Here is a 16,291-nt window from a genome sequence, read left to right on the forward strand (position 1 = left end):
TTCCCAACCCACCTTATGGTCCTGTGACCTGCCAGGACCTGCCCAACCCACCTTATGGTCCTGTGACCTGCCAGGACCTGCCCAACCCAGCCTATGGTCCTGTGACCTGCCAGGACCTGCCCAACCCACCTTATGGTCCTGTGACCTGCCAGGACCTGCCCAACTCAACTTATGGTCCTGTGACCTGCCAGGACCTGCCCAACCCAGCTTATGGTCCTGTGACCTGCCAGGACCTGCCCAACCCACCTTATGGTCTGTGACCTGCCAGGACCCTCCCAACCCAACTCAATCGACCCCCATAAACCACCCCCCCTTCCCCACCCGGGGGTCCCTCCCCACTCTGACCCCCGCCCCAATATCCATCTAACCCCCCCACCACCCTACAACCATTTTCCCTCTCCTACCCCCCACCATTAACCCACCCCCCCCCCCATAAACCCCCCCTTCCCCACCCAGGGTTCCCTCCCTGCTCTGACCCCCCCCCCAATATCCATCTAACCCCCCCCCCCAAACCACCCACCTGGGGGTCCCTCCCCACTCTGACCCCCCCCAATATCCATCTAACCTCCCCTCATAAACCACCCCCCCTTCCCCACCCGGGGGTCCCTCCTCGCTCTGACCCCCCCCCGACCCCCCCCCAATATCCATCTAACCCCCCCCCAAAACCACCCTCCCCTTCCCCACCTGGGGGTCCCTCCCTGCTATAACCCCCCCCCCCCCCCGAAACCACCACCTGGGGGTCCCTCCCTTACTCTGACCCCCACCCAATATCCATCTACCCCCCCACCCCCTATAAACCACCCCCCCCTTCCCCACCAGGGAATCCCTCCCTGCTCTGACCCCCCCCCCCAATATCCATCTAACCCCCCCCCATAAACCCCCCCCTTCCCCACCTGTGGGTCCATCCCCTCTCTGACCCCCCCCCAATATCCATCTAAGCCCCCCCCCCCCCTCCCTTCCCCACCCGGGGGTCCCACCCCGCTCTGACCCCCCCCACAATATCCATCTAACCCCCCCCCTTCCCCACCCGGGGGTCCCTCCCTGCCCTGACCCCCACCCCAATATCCATCTACCCCCCCACCCCCTATAAACCACCCCCCCTTCCCAACCCGGGGTCCCTCCCCACTCTCAACCCCCCCCCCCCAATATCCATCTAACCCCCCCCCCCCCCATAATCCCCCCCCCCCCCCCACCTGGGGGTCCCTCCCCACTCTCACCCCCCCCCCAATATCCATCTAACCCCCCTCCCCCCCCCAAACCACCCACCCGGGGGTCCCTCCCTGCTCTGACCCCCCCCCCCAATATCCATCTAACCCCCCTCCCCCATAAACCACCCCCCTTCCCCTCCCCGAGGGTCCCTCCCCACTCTGACGCCCCCCCCCCCCCCCCCCCCCCAATTCCATCTAATCCCCCCCGCATAAACCACCCCCCCGTTCCTGGGGGTCCTTCCCCTCTCTGACCCCCCCACCCCAAACCACCCACCCAGTGGTCCCTCCCTGCTCTGACCCCCCCCCCAATATCCATCTAAATCCCCCCCCCAAACCACCCACCCGGGGGTCCCTCCCCACTCTGACCCCCCCCCCAATAACCCCCCCCCTTCCCCACCCGGGGGTCCCCCCGTCTCTGACCCCCCCCCATTATCAATCCCCCCCCCCAGGAACGCCAAGCAGGACGTGGATGACGAGTACGGGGTGTCGCAGGCGCTGGCGCGGGGGCTGCAGTCGTACTACGCCGTGGCACACGCCGTCACCGAGAGGGTGGACAAACAGTCCACGCTCATGGTCAACGGGGTCCTCAAACAGTACCAGGGTGGGGGGGGGGGGCACCGAGATGGGGGGGTGTGGGGGGGGGCACCTATATGGGGGGGGGCACCTATATGGGGGGTGTTGGGGGGGGGGAACCCAGATGTGGGGTGTTGGGGGGGGGAACCCAGATGTGGGGTGTTGGGGGGGGCTCCTATATGGGGGGTGTTGGGGGGGCACCTATATGGGGGGGGGGGCACATATATGGGGGGGGGCACCTATATGGGGGGGGCACCTATATGGGGGGTGTTGGGGTGGGGGAACCCAGATGTGGGGTGTTGGGGGGGGCTCCTATATGGGGGGTGTTGGGGGGGAACCTATGTGGGGGGTGTTGGGGGGGGGCACCTATATGGGGGGGGGCACCTATATGGGGGGGGCACCTATATGGGGGGGGGCACCTATATGGGGGGGGGCACCTATATGGGGGGTGTTGGGGTGGGCACCCATATGTGGGGTGTTGGGGGGGGCACCTATATGGGGGGTGTGGGGGGGGGCACTTATATGGGGGGGGGCACTTATATGGGGGGTGTTGGGGGGGCACCTATATGGGGGGTGTTGGGGAGGGCACTTATATGGGGGGGGCACTTATATGGGGGGTGTTGGGGGGGGGCACTTATATGGGGGGTGTTGGGGGGGGGAGCCCAGATGTGGGGTGTTGGGGGGGGCACCTATATGGGGGGTGTGGGGGGGGGCACCCATATCTGGGGTGTTTGGGGGCTGTGAGGTCAGGGGGGTGGGCACCCATATGTGGGGTGTTGAGGGGGGGGCACCTATATGGGGGGTGTTGGGGGGGCACTTATATAGGGGGTGTTGGGGGGGGGCACCTATATGAGGAGTATTGGGGGCTGTGGGGTCAGGGGGGTGGGTGCTTATATGTGGGGTGTTGGGGGCTGTGGGGTTGGGATGGGGGGGGGGACACCTATATGGGGGGTGTTGAGGGGGGGTCGGGGGGGGCACTCATGTGGGGTTGGGGGGGGGATGGGGGGAGTGGGTGTCTATATGTGGGTGGTGGTGGGGGTACCTATATGTGGGGTGTTGGGGGGGGGGGGGGAACCTATATGTGGGGTGCTGGAGGGGGCTGTGGGGTTGGGGGTAGGGGGGGCCACCCATATGTGGGGTGTTGGGGGCTGTGGGGTCGGGGGGTGGTTTCCTATATGTGGGTGGTGGGATGGGTGGGGTGTTGAGGGGGCAGTGGGGTTGGGATGGGGGTGGGCAGCCATACGTGGGGTGTTGGGGGCTCTATGGGGTTGGGATGGGGGTGGGCACCCATACGTGGGGTGCTGGGGGCTCTATGGGGTTGGGATGGGGGTGGGCACCCATACATGGGGTGTCGGGGGCTCTATGGGGTTGGGATGGGGGTGGGCACCCATACGTGGGGTGCTGGGGGCTCTATGGGGTTGGGATGGGGGTGGGCACCCATACGTGGGGTGCTGGGGGCTCTATGGGGCAGGGTGGGTTGTAACATTGCCCTTTTCCCCCCCCCATTGCAGATCAAGGGCCTGGAGTGGCTGGTGTCGCTGTACAACAACAACCTGAACGGGATCCTGGCGGACGAGATGGGGCTGGGCAAAACCATCCAGACCATCGCGCTCATCACGTACCTCATGGAGCACAAGCGCATCAACGGCCCCGTTCCTCATCATCGTGCCCCTCTCGTGAGTAAAGGCCCGGACCCTCGGATACAGACCCCCCCATAGCCCCCATAACCCCCATAGCCCTTATATCCCCCATAACCCCCATACCCCCCATAACCCCCATAACACCCATACCCCCCATAACCCCCAATTATATAACTGTACCCCATATTCCCCATACCCCCCATAGCCCCCATAGCCCCCATAACCCCCATAACCCCCATACCCCCCATAATTCCCATACCCCCCACAATCCCCATAGCCCCCCATACCCCCCATACCCCCCATAATCCCATAGCCCCCATACCCCCATAACCCCCATACCCCCCATAACCCCCATAACCCCCCATACCCCCCATACCCCCCATAACCCCCATCCCTTCCATCCCTCCCATCCCAATCTCCTCCATCTCCTCCATCCTCATCCCTTCCATCCCCAGCTCCGTCCCCTCCATCCCATCCCTTTCATCTCTTCATTTTCCATCCCTCCCACTCCATCCCCCCCATTTCCATCCCCCCCCCATTTCCATCCCTTCCACCCCCCCATCTCTTCCATCATCCCCTCCATCCCTCCATCCCCCCCAGCTCCATCCCCTCTGGCCCCTCCATCCTTTCCATCCCCATCCCTTCCATCCCCCAGCTCCGTCCTCTCCATCCCCCCATCCCCATCCACTCCATCCCCTCCATTCCTTCCATCCCCACCCCCTCCTTCCCCCCTATTTCCACCCCTTCCGTACCCCCCATCTCCATCTCCTTCATCCCCTCCATTCCCTCCATCTCCATACCCCCCATCTCCATCCCCTCCACCCCCCATTTCCATCCTCCCCCATCCCCCCAGCTCCATCCCCTTCCATTCCCCTCCATCCCCATCCCCTCCATCACCCCCATTTCCATCCCCTCCATCCTATTTCCATCCCTTCCATTCCCCCCCCATCCCCATCCCCCGATCCCCTCCATCCCCATCCCTTCCATCCCCCATCCCCATCCACTCCTTCCCCCTCATCTCCATCCCCTTCATCCCCCCAAGCTTCATCCCTCCCATCCCCATCCCTTCCATCCCCTTCATCAGCCCCAGCTCCATTCCCTCCATCCCCCCTATTTCCATCCCCTCCATCCCCAGCTCCATCCCCTCCATCCCAATACCTTCCATCCCCTCCATTTCCATCCCCCCATCCCCATCTTCTCCACCCCCCCCAGCTCCATTCCCTCCATCCCCATCCCTTGCAGCCCTCCCATCCCATTTCCAGCTCCATCCCCCCCCATTTCCATCCCTTCCATCCCCATATCCCCACCCCTTCCACCCCCTTCAACCCCCATATCCCCATCCCTTCCATCCCCCCATCCCCTCCATCCCCCCCCATCCCCTCCAACCCCCCCCTCTCTCCAGGCTGCTCCTCACGCTGGGTCCTGTTCTCCTTTTCCCTTCCAGGACCCTTTCCAACTGGGCCTACGAGTTCGATAAATGGGCCCCATCTGTTGTGAAGGTGTCCTACAAGGTGGGTGTGGGGCAGCCACGGTTGTGGGGTGGGCACCGGGGGACCCCAAACATCCCCTACAACCAGGGGGAGCTACAATTGCCCCCCTCCCAGCCCCAGCCAGGTCCTGGCAGCACCATGAGGGTCCCTGTGCTGCTCCCCCCCAATATTCCCCATAGGGCCGCGGGTTGAGATGGGCTCCGCATTCCTTCCCCATCCGTTAATAGATCCATCTCTGTCCCTGCCCCAATTAACCCCCATTGATGACGATGACCCCCCCATAATGTGCCATATCCCCCCCCATAATGTGCCATATCCCCCCCATATCCCCCCTGTGTCCTCAGGGCTCCCCTGCAGCTCGACGCGCCTTCGTGCCTCAGCTGCGCAGCGGGAAGTTCAACGTGCTGCTCACCACCTACGAGTACATCATCAAGGACAAGCACATCCTCGCCAAGGTCTGTCATTAACTGCCGTTAATTAGTCCCGATGTAGAATTAAGTGTGGACGTCATGACCCCCCTGGGGGTCTCCTGGTTCTACGTGCAATGCTGGGTGGCTGGGGGGGCTTTTGGGGTCCTTCCAACCCAACCGTGCTGTGATCCTGTGATCTTCAAGGACCTTCTCAACCCAACCCAACTGTTCTGTGGTCCCAAAGGGCCCTCCCAGTCCATACCAGGGTTCTATAACCTGCCAGGACCTTCCCAACCCAACCATCTCGTGGTTCTGTGGTCCTAAAGGGCCCTTCCAACCCATTGCGTGGCCCTGTAACCTTCCAGGACCTTCTCAAATCAACTGTCCCATGGTTCTGTGGTCCTAAAGGGCCTTTCCAACCCATTGTGTGGTTCTATAACCTGCCAGGACCTTCCCAGCTCAACCATCCCATGGTTCTGTGGTGTTAAAGGGCCCTTCCAACCCATTGCGTGGTTCTGTAACCTGCCAGGACCTTCTCACCTCAACTGTCCCATGGTTCTGTGGTCCTAAAGGGCCCTCCCAATCCATACCAGGGTTCTATAACCTGCCAGGACCTTCCCAACCCAACCATCTCGTGGTTCTGTGGTCCTAAAGGGCCCTTCCAACCCATTGTGTGGTTCTGTGACCTGCCAGGACCTTCCCAGCTCAACCATCCCATGGTTCTGTGGTCCTAAAGGGCCTTTCCAACCCATTGTGTGGTTCTGTGACCTGCCAGGACCTTCCCAACCCAACCATCTCGTGGTTTTGTGGTCCTAAAGGGCCCTTCCAACTCATTGCGTGGCCCTGTAACCTGCCAGGACCTTCCCAACCCAACCATCTCGTGGTTCTGTGGTCCTAAAGGGCCCTCCCAATCAATTCCAGGGTTCTATAACCTGCCAGGACCTTCCCAACTCAACCATCCCATGGTTCTGTGGTCCTATAGGGCCCTCCCAATCCAATCCAGGGTTCTGTAACCTGCCAGGACCCTCCCAAGCCAACTATCCCATGGTTCTGTGGTGTTAAAGGTCCCTTCCAACCCATTGTGTGGTTCTGTAACCTGCCAGGACCTTCCCAACCCAACTGTCCCATGGTTCTGTGATCTGCAAGGACCCTTCCACCCCAAACCCAGCCCACTGAGTCCCCCCATTGGCTGTAGGTCGCACATGAAGCCCCCTCATTGGCTGTAGGTTGCACATTAAGTCCCCCCATTGGCTGTAGGTTGCACATGAAGCCCCCCCATTGGCTGTAGGTCGCACATGAAGTCCTCCCATTGGCTGTAGGTCGCACATGAAGTCCCCCCATTGGCTGTAGCGTGCACATGGAGTTCTCCATTGGGTGTAGATTTCACCTGAAGTCATCCCATTGGCTGTAGCTTCCACATAGAGTCCCCTCATTGGCTGTAGGTTGCACATGAAGTCCCCCCATTGGTTGTAGATTGTAGATGAAGTCCTCCCATTGGCTGTAGGTCACGCATGAAGCCCCCCCATTGGCTGTAGGTCGCACATGAAGTCCCCCCATTGGCTGTAGGTCGCACATGAAGCCCCCCCATTGGCTGTAGGTTGCACATGAAGCCCCCTCATTGGCTGTAGGTCGCACATGAAGCCCCCCCATTGGCTGTAGGTTCCACATGAAGTCCCCCCATTGGCTGTAGGTTGCACATGAAGCCCCCCCATTGGCTGTACGCCGCACATGAAGCCCCCTCATTGGCTGTAGGTCGCACATGAAGCCCCCCCATTGTCTATAGTCTCCCCACATCCCCATAGAACCCCCCTGAGCCCCACATTCCCCCCATAGATCCGCTGGAAGTACATGATCGTGGACGAGGGTCACCGCATGAAGAACCACCACTGCAAGCTGACGCAGGTGCTGAACACGCACTACGTGGCGCCGCGCCGCCTGCTGCTCACGGGCACCCCGCTGCAGAACAAGCTGCCCGAGCTCTGGGCCCTGCTCAACTTCCTGCTGCCCACCATCTTCAAGAGCTGCAGCACCTTCGAGCAGTGGTTCAACGCCCCCTTCGCCATGACGGGAGAGAAGGTGACGCCAGGGGGGCAGCGAGATGGGATGGGGGGCAGAGAGATGGGATGGGGGGCAGAGAGATGGGATGGGGGCAGAGAGATGGGATGGGGGCAGTGAGATGGGATGGGGGCAGTGAGATGGGATGGGGGCAGAGAGATGGGATGGGGGGCAGAGAGATGGGATGGGGGCAGCGAGATGGGATGGGGGCAGAGAGATGGGATGGGGGCAGAGAGATGGGATGGGGGCGGCAAAATGGGATGGGGGGCAGCGAGATGGGATGGGGGGCAGAGAGATGGGATGGGGGGCAGAGAGATGGGATGGGGGCGGGGAGATGGGATGGGGGGCAGAGAGATGGGATGGGGGGCAGAGAGATGGGATGGGGGGCAGAGAGATGGGATGGGGGGCAGAGAGATGGGATGGGGGGCAGAGAGATGGGATGGGGGCGGGGAGATGGGATGGGGGGCAGAGAGATGGGATGGGGGGCAGAGAGATGGGATGGGGGGCGGGGAGATGGGATGGGGGGCAGAGAGATGGGATGGGGGGCAGAGAGATGGGATGGGGGGCAGAGAGATGGGATGGGGGGCAGAGAGATGGGATGGGGGCAGAGAGATGGGATGGGGGGCGGCGAGATGGGATGGGGGGCGGGAGATGGGATGGGGGCAGAGAGATGGGATGGGGGGCAGAGAGATGGGATGGGGGGCAGAGAGATGGGATGGGGGCAGTGAGATGGGATGGGGGCAGTGAGATGGGATGGGGGGCAGAGAGATGGGATGGGGGGCAGAGAGATGGGATGGGGGCAGAGAGATGGGATGGGGGGCAGAGAGATGGGATGGGGGGCAGAGAGATGGGATGGGGGCGGCAATATGGGATGGGGGCAGCGAGATGGGATGGGGGGCGGAAGATGGGATGGGGGCAGTGAGATGGGATGGGGGGCAGAGAGATGGGATGGGGGCAGAGAGATGGGATGGGGGGCAGAGAGATGGGATGGGGGGCAGAGAGATGGGATGGGGGCGGCAATATGGGATGGGGGCAGCGAGATGGGATGGGGGGCGGAAGATGGGATGGGGGGCAGTGAGATGGGATGGGGGCTGAGAGATGGGATGGGGGCAGCGAGATGGGATGGGGGCAGCGAGATGGGATGGGGGGCAGAGAATGGGATGGGGGGCGGCGAGATGGGATGGGGGGCGGCGAGATGGGATGGGGGGCGGCGAGATGGGATGGGGGGCGGCGAGATGGGATGGGGGCAGAGAGATGGGATGGGGGGCAGAGAGATGGGATGGGGGCAGTGAGATGGGATGGGGGCAGAGAGATGGGATGGGGGGCAGCGAGATGGGATGGGGGCAGCGAGATGGGATGGGGGGCAGCGAGATGGGATGGGGGCAGCGAGATGGGATGGGGGCAGAGAGATGGGATGGGGGCAGCAAGATGGGATGGGGGCAGAGAGATGGGATGGGGGCAGCGAGATGAGATGGGGGCAGCGAGATGGGATGGGGGCAGCGAGATGGGATGGGGGGTAGCGAGATGGGATGGGGGGCGGCGAGATGGGATGGGGGGCAGCGAGATGGGATGGGGGGCAGAGAGATGGGATGGGGGGCAGAGAGATGGGATGGGGGGCGGCGAGATGGGATGGGGGGCAGCGAGATGGGATGGGGGGCAGAGAGATGGGATGGGGGGCAGAGAGATGGGATGGGGGCAGAGAGATGGGATGGGGGCAGAGAGATGGGATGGGGGGCAGAGAGATGGGATGGGGGGCAGAGAGATGGGATGGGGGCAGCGAGATGGGATGGGGGCAGAGAGATGGGATGGGGGGCGGCGAGATGGGATGGGGGCAGAGAGATGGGATGGGGGGCAGAGAGATGGGATGGGGGCAGAGAGATGGGATGGGGGCAGCGAGTTGGGATGGGGGGCAGAGAGATGGGATGGGGGAAGCGAGATGGGATGGGGGCAGAGAGATGGGATGGGGGCAGAGAGATGGGATGGGGGCAGCGAGATGGGATGGGGGGCGGCGAGATGGGATGGGGGGCGGAGAGATGGGATGGGGGCAGAGAGATGGGATGGGGGCAGAGAGATGGGATGGGGGGCGGCGAGATGGGATGGGGGGCGGCGAGATGGGATGGGGGCAGTGAGATGGGATGGGGGACAGAGAGATGGGATGGGGGCAGAGAGATGGGATGGGGGGTAGCGAGATGGGATGGGGGGCAGAGAGATGGGATGGGGGGCAGAGAGATGGGATGGGGGCAGCGAGATGGGATGGGGGGCAGAGAGATGGGATGGGGGCAGCGAGATGGGATGGGGGCAGAGAGATGGGATGGGGGCAGCGAGATGGGATGGGGGCAGAGAGATGGGATGGGGGGCAGAGAGATGGGATGGGGGCAGAGAGATGGGATGGGGGCAGAGAGATGGGATGGGGGGCAGCGAGATGGGATGGGGGGCGGCGAGATGGGATGGGGGCAGAGAGATGGGATGGGGGCAGAGAGATGGGATGGGGGCAGCGAGATGGGATGGGGGGCAGAGAGATGGGATGGGGGCAGCGAGATGGGATGGGGGGCGGTGAGATGGGATGGGGGCAGCGAGATGGGATGGGGGCAGCGAGATGGGATGGGGGGCAGAGAGATGGGATGGGGGCAGCGAGATGGGATGGGGGGCGGTGAGATGGGATGGGGGGCGGCGAGATGGGATGGGGGCGGCGAGATGGGATGGGGGGCGGCGAGATGGGATGGGGGGTGGCGAGATGGGATGGGGGGCGGCGAGATGGGATGGGGGCAGCGAGATGGGATGGGGGGCGGCCGTTGGGTTTGGTGGGTGTTCATTGGGGTTTGGTGGGCGTCCATTGGGTTTGGTGGGCGTTCATTGGGTTTGGTGGGTGTCCATTGGGTTTTTTAGTCATCTATTGGGTTTTGTTGGCCATCTATTGGGGTTTGGTGGGCGTCCATTGGGTTTGTTGGCCATCCATTGGGTTTTATGTCCATCCATTGGGTTTTATGTCCATCCATTGGGTTTTATGTCCATCCATTGGGTTTTATGTCCATCCATTGGGTTTTATGTCCATCCTTTGGGTTTTATGTCCATCCATTGAGTTTTATGTCCATCCATTGGGTTTTATGTCCATCCATTGGGTTTTATGTCCATCCATTGGGTTTGTTGGCCATCCATTGGGTTTTATGTCCATCCATTGGGTTTTATGTCCATCCATTGGGTTTTATGTCCATCCATTGGGTTTTATGTCCATCCTTTGGGTTTTATGTCCATCCATTGGGTTTTATGTCCATCCATTGGGTTTTATGTCCATCCATTGGGTTTTATGTCCATCCATTGGGTTTTATGTCCATCCATTGGGTTTTATGTCCATCCATTGGGTTCTATGTCCATCCATTGGGTTTCGTTGGCCATCCATTGGGTTTTATGTCCATCCATTGGGTTTTGTTGGCCATCCATTGGGTTTTATGTCCATCCATTGGGTTTTATGTCCATCCATTGGGTTTTATGTCCATCCATTGGGTTTTATGGCCATCCATTGGGTTTTGTGTCCATCCATTGGGTTTTATGTCCATCCATTGGGTTTTATGTCCATCCATTGGGTTTTATGTCCATCCATTGGGTTTTATGTCCATCCATTGGGTTTTGTTGGCCATCCATTGGGTTTTATGTCCATCCTTTGGGTTTTATGGCCATCCATTGGGTTTTATGTCCATCCATTGGGTTTTATGTCCATCCATTGGGTTTTATGGCCATCCATTGGGTTTTGTTGGCCATCCATTGGGTTTTATGTCCATCCTTTGGGTTTTATGTCCATCCATTGGGTTTTATGTCCATCCATTGGGTTTTATGTCCATCCTTTGGGTTTTATGTCCATCCATTGGGTTTTATGTCCATCCATTGGGTTTTATGTCCATCCTTTGGGTTTTATGGCCATCCATTGGGTTTTATGTCCATCCATTGGGTTTTATGTCCATCCATTGGGTTTTATGTCCGTCCATTGGGTTTTGTTGGCCATCCATTGGGTTTTATGTCCATCCATTGGGTTTTATGTCCATCCATTGGGTTTTTATGTCCATCCATTGGGTTTTATGTCCATCCATTGGGTTTTGTTGTCCATCCATTGGGTTTTATGTCCATCCATTGGGTTTTATGTCCATCCATTGGGTTTTATGTCCATCCATTGGGTTCTATGTCCATCCATTGGGTTTTGTTGGCCATCCTTTGGGTTCTGTTGGCCCCCCTGAAGGTTTTTTGTCCCCCAGGTGGATCTGAACGAGGAGGAGACGATTCTGATCATCCGGAGGCTGCACAAAGTGCTGCGGCCGTTCCTGCTGCGCCGCCTCAAGAAGGAGGTGGAGGCTCAGCTGCCTGAGAAGGTAACGGCTGGGATGCAGGGGGGGGTGATGATGTGGGGCTGGGTTGTGGGGCCAGGAGCTGGGGTTGGGCTCAGCCCCACGTCCCCCTGCCCCACAACCTGTGCATGGAGCTGAGCCCCCCCCGTCCCCACAGGTTGAATACGTCATCAAATGCGACATGTCGGCGCTGCAGCGCGTGCTGTACCGGCACATGCAGGCCAAGGGCGTCCTGCTGACCGATGGCTCCGAGAAGGACAAGAAGGTGGGGGGGGGGGTCCATAGGGCTGGAGGGGGGGGGATTCCATAGGGATAGAGGGGGGGGATTCCATAGGGATAGAGGGGGGGTTCCATAGGGATAGAGGGGGGGGATTCCATAGGGATAGAGGGGGGGATTCCATAGGGATAGAGGGGGGGTTCCATAGGGATAGAGGGGGGGGATTCCATAGGGATAGAGGGGGGGGATTCCATAGGGATAGAGGGGGGGGTTCCATAGGGATAGAGGGGGGGGATTCCATAGGGATAGAGGGGGGGGTTCCATAGGGATAGAGGGAGGGGATTCCATAGGGATAGAGGGGGGGGATTCCATAGGGATAGAGGGGGGGATTCCATAGGGATAGAGGGAGGGGATTCCATAGGGATAGAGGGGGGAGATTCCATAGGGATAGAGGGGGAAGATTCCATAGGGATAGAGGGGTGGGATTCCATAGGGATAGAGGGGGGAGATTCCATAGGGATAGAGGGGGGGATTCCATAGGGATAGAGGGGGGGGATTCTATAGGGATAGAGGGGGGGACTCCATAGGGATAGAGGGGGAGATTCCATAGGGATAGAGGGGGGGGGATTCCATAGGGATAGAGGGGGGGGATTCTATAGGGCTGGAGGGGAGGGATTCCATAGGGCCATGGAGGTGTGGGGTTCAATAGGGCCATGGGGGATGGGATTCAATAAGGCTGAAGGGAGGAGATCCCGTAGGGACATAGGGGTGGATTCTGTAGGGCCATGGGACTGGGTTCCGTGGGGCCATGAGTGGGGGTTCCATAGGGCAGTGGGGCTGGGTTCCATAGGGCCATGAAGGGGGGATTCCATGGTTCCATAGGGCAGTGGGGCTGGGTTCCATAGGGCAATGGTGGTTGGGTTCCATAGGGCCATGGGGGGGGGTTCCATAGGGCCATGATGGGGTGTTCCATGGTTCCTTAGGGCAATGGGGGGGTTCTTAGGGCCATGGGGCTGGGTTCCATAGGGCCACACCATCCCCATGCTATGGGGCACTGCAGGGCCCAATGGGGAAACCAACTCCTTAACGACCCTCTGAGCTCATTAACACATGGAGGCTCCTAACGAGGCCGGGTTCGTCAGTGCGCCCCTAATTGTGCCCCTAATTGTGCCCCCCCCCGTAGGGTAAAGGCGGCACCAAGACGCTGATGAACACCATCATGCAGCTGCGCAAGATCTGCAACCACCCCTACATGTTCCAGCACATCGAGGTCAGCGGCGCCAACAAAGGGACATGGATCAACCCATGGCCCCATAGTCCCTATATGGCCCCATAGTCCCTATATGGCCCCATAGTCCCTATATGTCCCCATGTCCCTGTGTCACTGTCCCCATGTCCCGGTGTGTCCCCATGTCCCCATGGCGCTGTCCCCCTGTGTCCCCCTGTGACCCCATCTGTCCCATTGCTACTCCCTGACCCCCCTCCCTATTTGCTGCCATTGCAGGAATCGTTCTCAGAGCACCTGGGCTTCACAGGCGGCATCGTGCAGGGGTGAGTTACCTTAACCCTAACCTTAACCCTAACCCTAACCCTAACCCTAACCCTAACCCTAACCCTAACCCTAACTCTATCCTAACCCTAACCCTAACCCTATAACCCTATCGTAACCCTACCCTACCTTAACCCTAACCCTATAACCCTATCCTATCCCTAACCCTATAACCCTACCCTATCCCTAACCCTATAACCCTACCCTAACCCTAACCCTATAACCCTAATCCTAACCCTAACCCTAACTCTATCCTAACCCTAATCCTAATCCTATAACCCTATCCTAACCCCACTCTACCCCTACCTTAACCCTAATCCTAATCCTAACCCTAATCCTAACCCTATCCTAACCCTAACCCTATAACCCTATCCTAACCCTACTCTAACCCTATCCTAACCCTACTCTAACCCTACCTTAACCCTAACCCTATCCTGACCCTCTTCTACCCCTACCCTAACCCTAACCCTATAACCCTATCCTGACCCTCCTCTACCCCTACCTTAACCCTAACCCTAACCCTATCCTAACCCTACCCTATCTTAACCCTAACCCTAATACTAACCCTAACCCTATAACCCTATCCTAACCCTACTCTACGCCTACCTTAACCCTAACCCTAACCCTACCCTAATCCTAACCCTATCCTAACCCTACTCTACCCCTACCTTAACCCTAACCCTATCCTAACCCTAACCCTAACCCTATAACCCTATAACCCTATCCTAACCCTACCCTAACCCTACCCTAACCCTATAACCCTATCCTAATCCTAACCCTATAACCCTATAACCCTATAACCCTATAACCCTATAACCCTATAACCCTACCCTAACCCTATAACCCTACCCTAACCCCACTGTACCCCTACCTTAACCCTAACCCTAACCCTATTCTAACCCTATTCCTACCCGTCCTTTGCGGCAGGCTGGACCTGTACCGCGCGTCGGGGAAGTTTGAGCTGCTGGACCGGATCCTGCCGAAGCTCCGCGCCACCAACCACAAGGTGCTGCTGTTCTGCCAGATGACGTCGCTCATGACCATCATGGAGGATTATTTCGCGTATCGCGGCTTCAAGTACCTGCGGCTGGACGGTGCGTTAATGCAGGGGGTAATGGGAGTAATGCATGGGGGTAATGGGAGTAATGCATGGGGGTAATGGGAGTAATGCATGGGGGGTTAATGCAGGGGGTTAATGCAGGGGGGTAATGGGAGTAATGCAGGGGGTTAATGCAGGGGGGTTAATGCAGGGGGGTAATGCAGGGGGGGGAATGGGAGTAATGCATGGGGTTAATGCATGGGGTAATGGGAGTAATGCATGGGGGGGTTAATGCAGGGGGTTAATGCAGGGGGGCAATGGGGGTAATGCAGGGGGGTAATGCAGGGGGGGTAATGCAGGGGGTTAATGCAGGGGGGGTTAATGCAGGGGGGCATGGGGGTAATGCAGGGGGTTAATGCATGGTGGGGTAATGCAGGGGGGCAATGGGGGTAATGTATGGGGGGTTAATGCAGGGGGTTAATGCAGGGGGTTAATGCAGGGGGTTAATGCAGGGGGGGTTAATGCAGGGGGGTAATGCAGGGGGGGTTAATGCAGGGGGTTTAATGCAGGGGGGTTAATGCAGGGGGGTTAATGCAGGGGGGCAATGGGGGTTAATGCATGGGGGGTTAATGCAGGGGGGCAATGGGAGTAATGCAGGGGGTTAATGCATGGGGGGTTAATGCACGGGGGCATGGGGGGTTAATGCATGGGGGTTAATGCAGGGGGTTAATGCAGGGGGGGAATGGGAGTAATGCATGGGGGGTTAATGCAGGGGGTTAATGCAGGGGGGGAATGGGAGTAATGCATGGGGGGTTAATGGGGGTAATGCAGGGGGTAATGGGAGTAATGCATGGGGGGGGTTAATGCAGGGGGGGTTAATGCAGGGGGTTAATGCAGGGGGGTAATGCAGGGGGGTAATGCAGGGGGTTAATGCAGGGGGGGAATGGGAGTAATGCATGGGGGTTAATGCAGGGGGTTAATGCAGGGGGTTAATGCAGGGGGTTAATGCAGGGGGTTAATGCAGGGGGTTAATGCAGGGGGGTAATGCAGGGGGTTAATGCAGGGGGGGAATGGGAGTAATGCATGGGGGTTAATGCAGGGGGTTAATGCAGGGGGTTAATGCAGGGGGTTAATGCAGGGGGGTAATGCAGGGGGGTAATGCAGGGGGTTAATGCAGGGGGGTAATGCAGGGGGGCATTATGTGATCTTCCAGGACCTTTCCATCCCAACCCAACAAGTCCATGGCTTTGTGGTTATTTCCAATGCAAACCAATCATTCCCTGGTTCTATGATCTTCAAGGACCTTTCCAGTACAACCCAATCATTCCCTGGTTCTATGATCTTCCAGGACCTTTCTAACCCAACCCAAGCATCTCATGGCTTTCTTACCTTCCAGGACCATTTTAACCTGGCCATCCTGTGGCTTTCTGACCTTCCAGGACCCTTGGAACCCAACCATCCCATTACTTTCTTACTTTTCAGGACCATTTGATCCCATGGCTTTCTGACCTTCCAGGACCCTTCAGACCCAACCATCCCATGGCTTCTTTACCTTCCAGGACCCTTCAGACCCAGCCATCCCATGACTTTCTGACCTTCCAGAACCCTTGGAACCCAACTATCCCATGACTTCCTTACCTTCCAGGACCATTTGATCCCATGGCTTCCTTACCTTCCAGGACCCTTCAGACCCAACCATATCATGGCTTTCTTACGTTCCAGGACCATTTTAACCTGGCCATCCCGTGGCTTTCTGACCTTCCAGGACCCTTCAAA

At 59.1% G+C, this 16,291-nt stretch overlaps 1 protein-coding gene across 1 annotated transcript in view; it reads left to right on the plus strand.

Annotated features, from left to right (window-relative positions):
- Window positions 1-16,291, plus strand: part of SMARCA4 (SWI/SNF related BAF chromatin remodeling complex subunit ATPase 4) — a 44,661-nt gene that overhangs the window by 14,579 nt on the left and 13,791 nt on the right. The window contains 11 exon segments of the mRNA XM_085531496.1: window positions 1,658-1,805; window positions 3,290-3,430; window positions 3,432-3,457; window positions 4,866-4,932; window positions 5,256-5,366; window positions 7,155-7,397; window positions 11,621-11,734; window positions 11,868-11,975; window positions 13,111-13,197; window positions 13,432-13,478; window positions 14,404-14,570. Of these exon segments, the coding sequence (XP_085387622.1) occupies window positions 1,658-1,805; window positions 3,290-3,430; window positions 3,432-3,457; window positions 4,866-4,932; window positions 5,256-5,366; window positions 7,155-7,397; window positions 11,621-11,734; window positions 11,868-11,975; window positions 13,111-13,197; window positions 13,432-13,478; window positions 14,404-14,570 (1,259 nt within the window).

Source organism: Coturnix japonica, unplaced genomic scaffold (assembly GCF_054131305.1).
Source record: "Coturnix japonica strain WE unplaced genomic scaffold, WE-NBRP24 Scf043, whole genome shotgun sequence".
Classification (NCBI taxonomy): domain Eukaryota; kingdom Metazoa; phylum Chordata; class Aves; order Galliformes; family Phasianidae; genus Coturnix; species Coturnix japonica.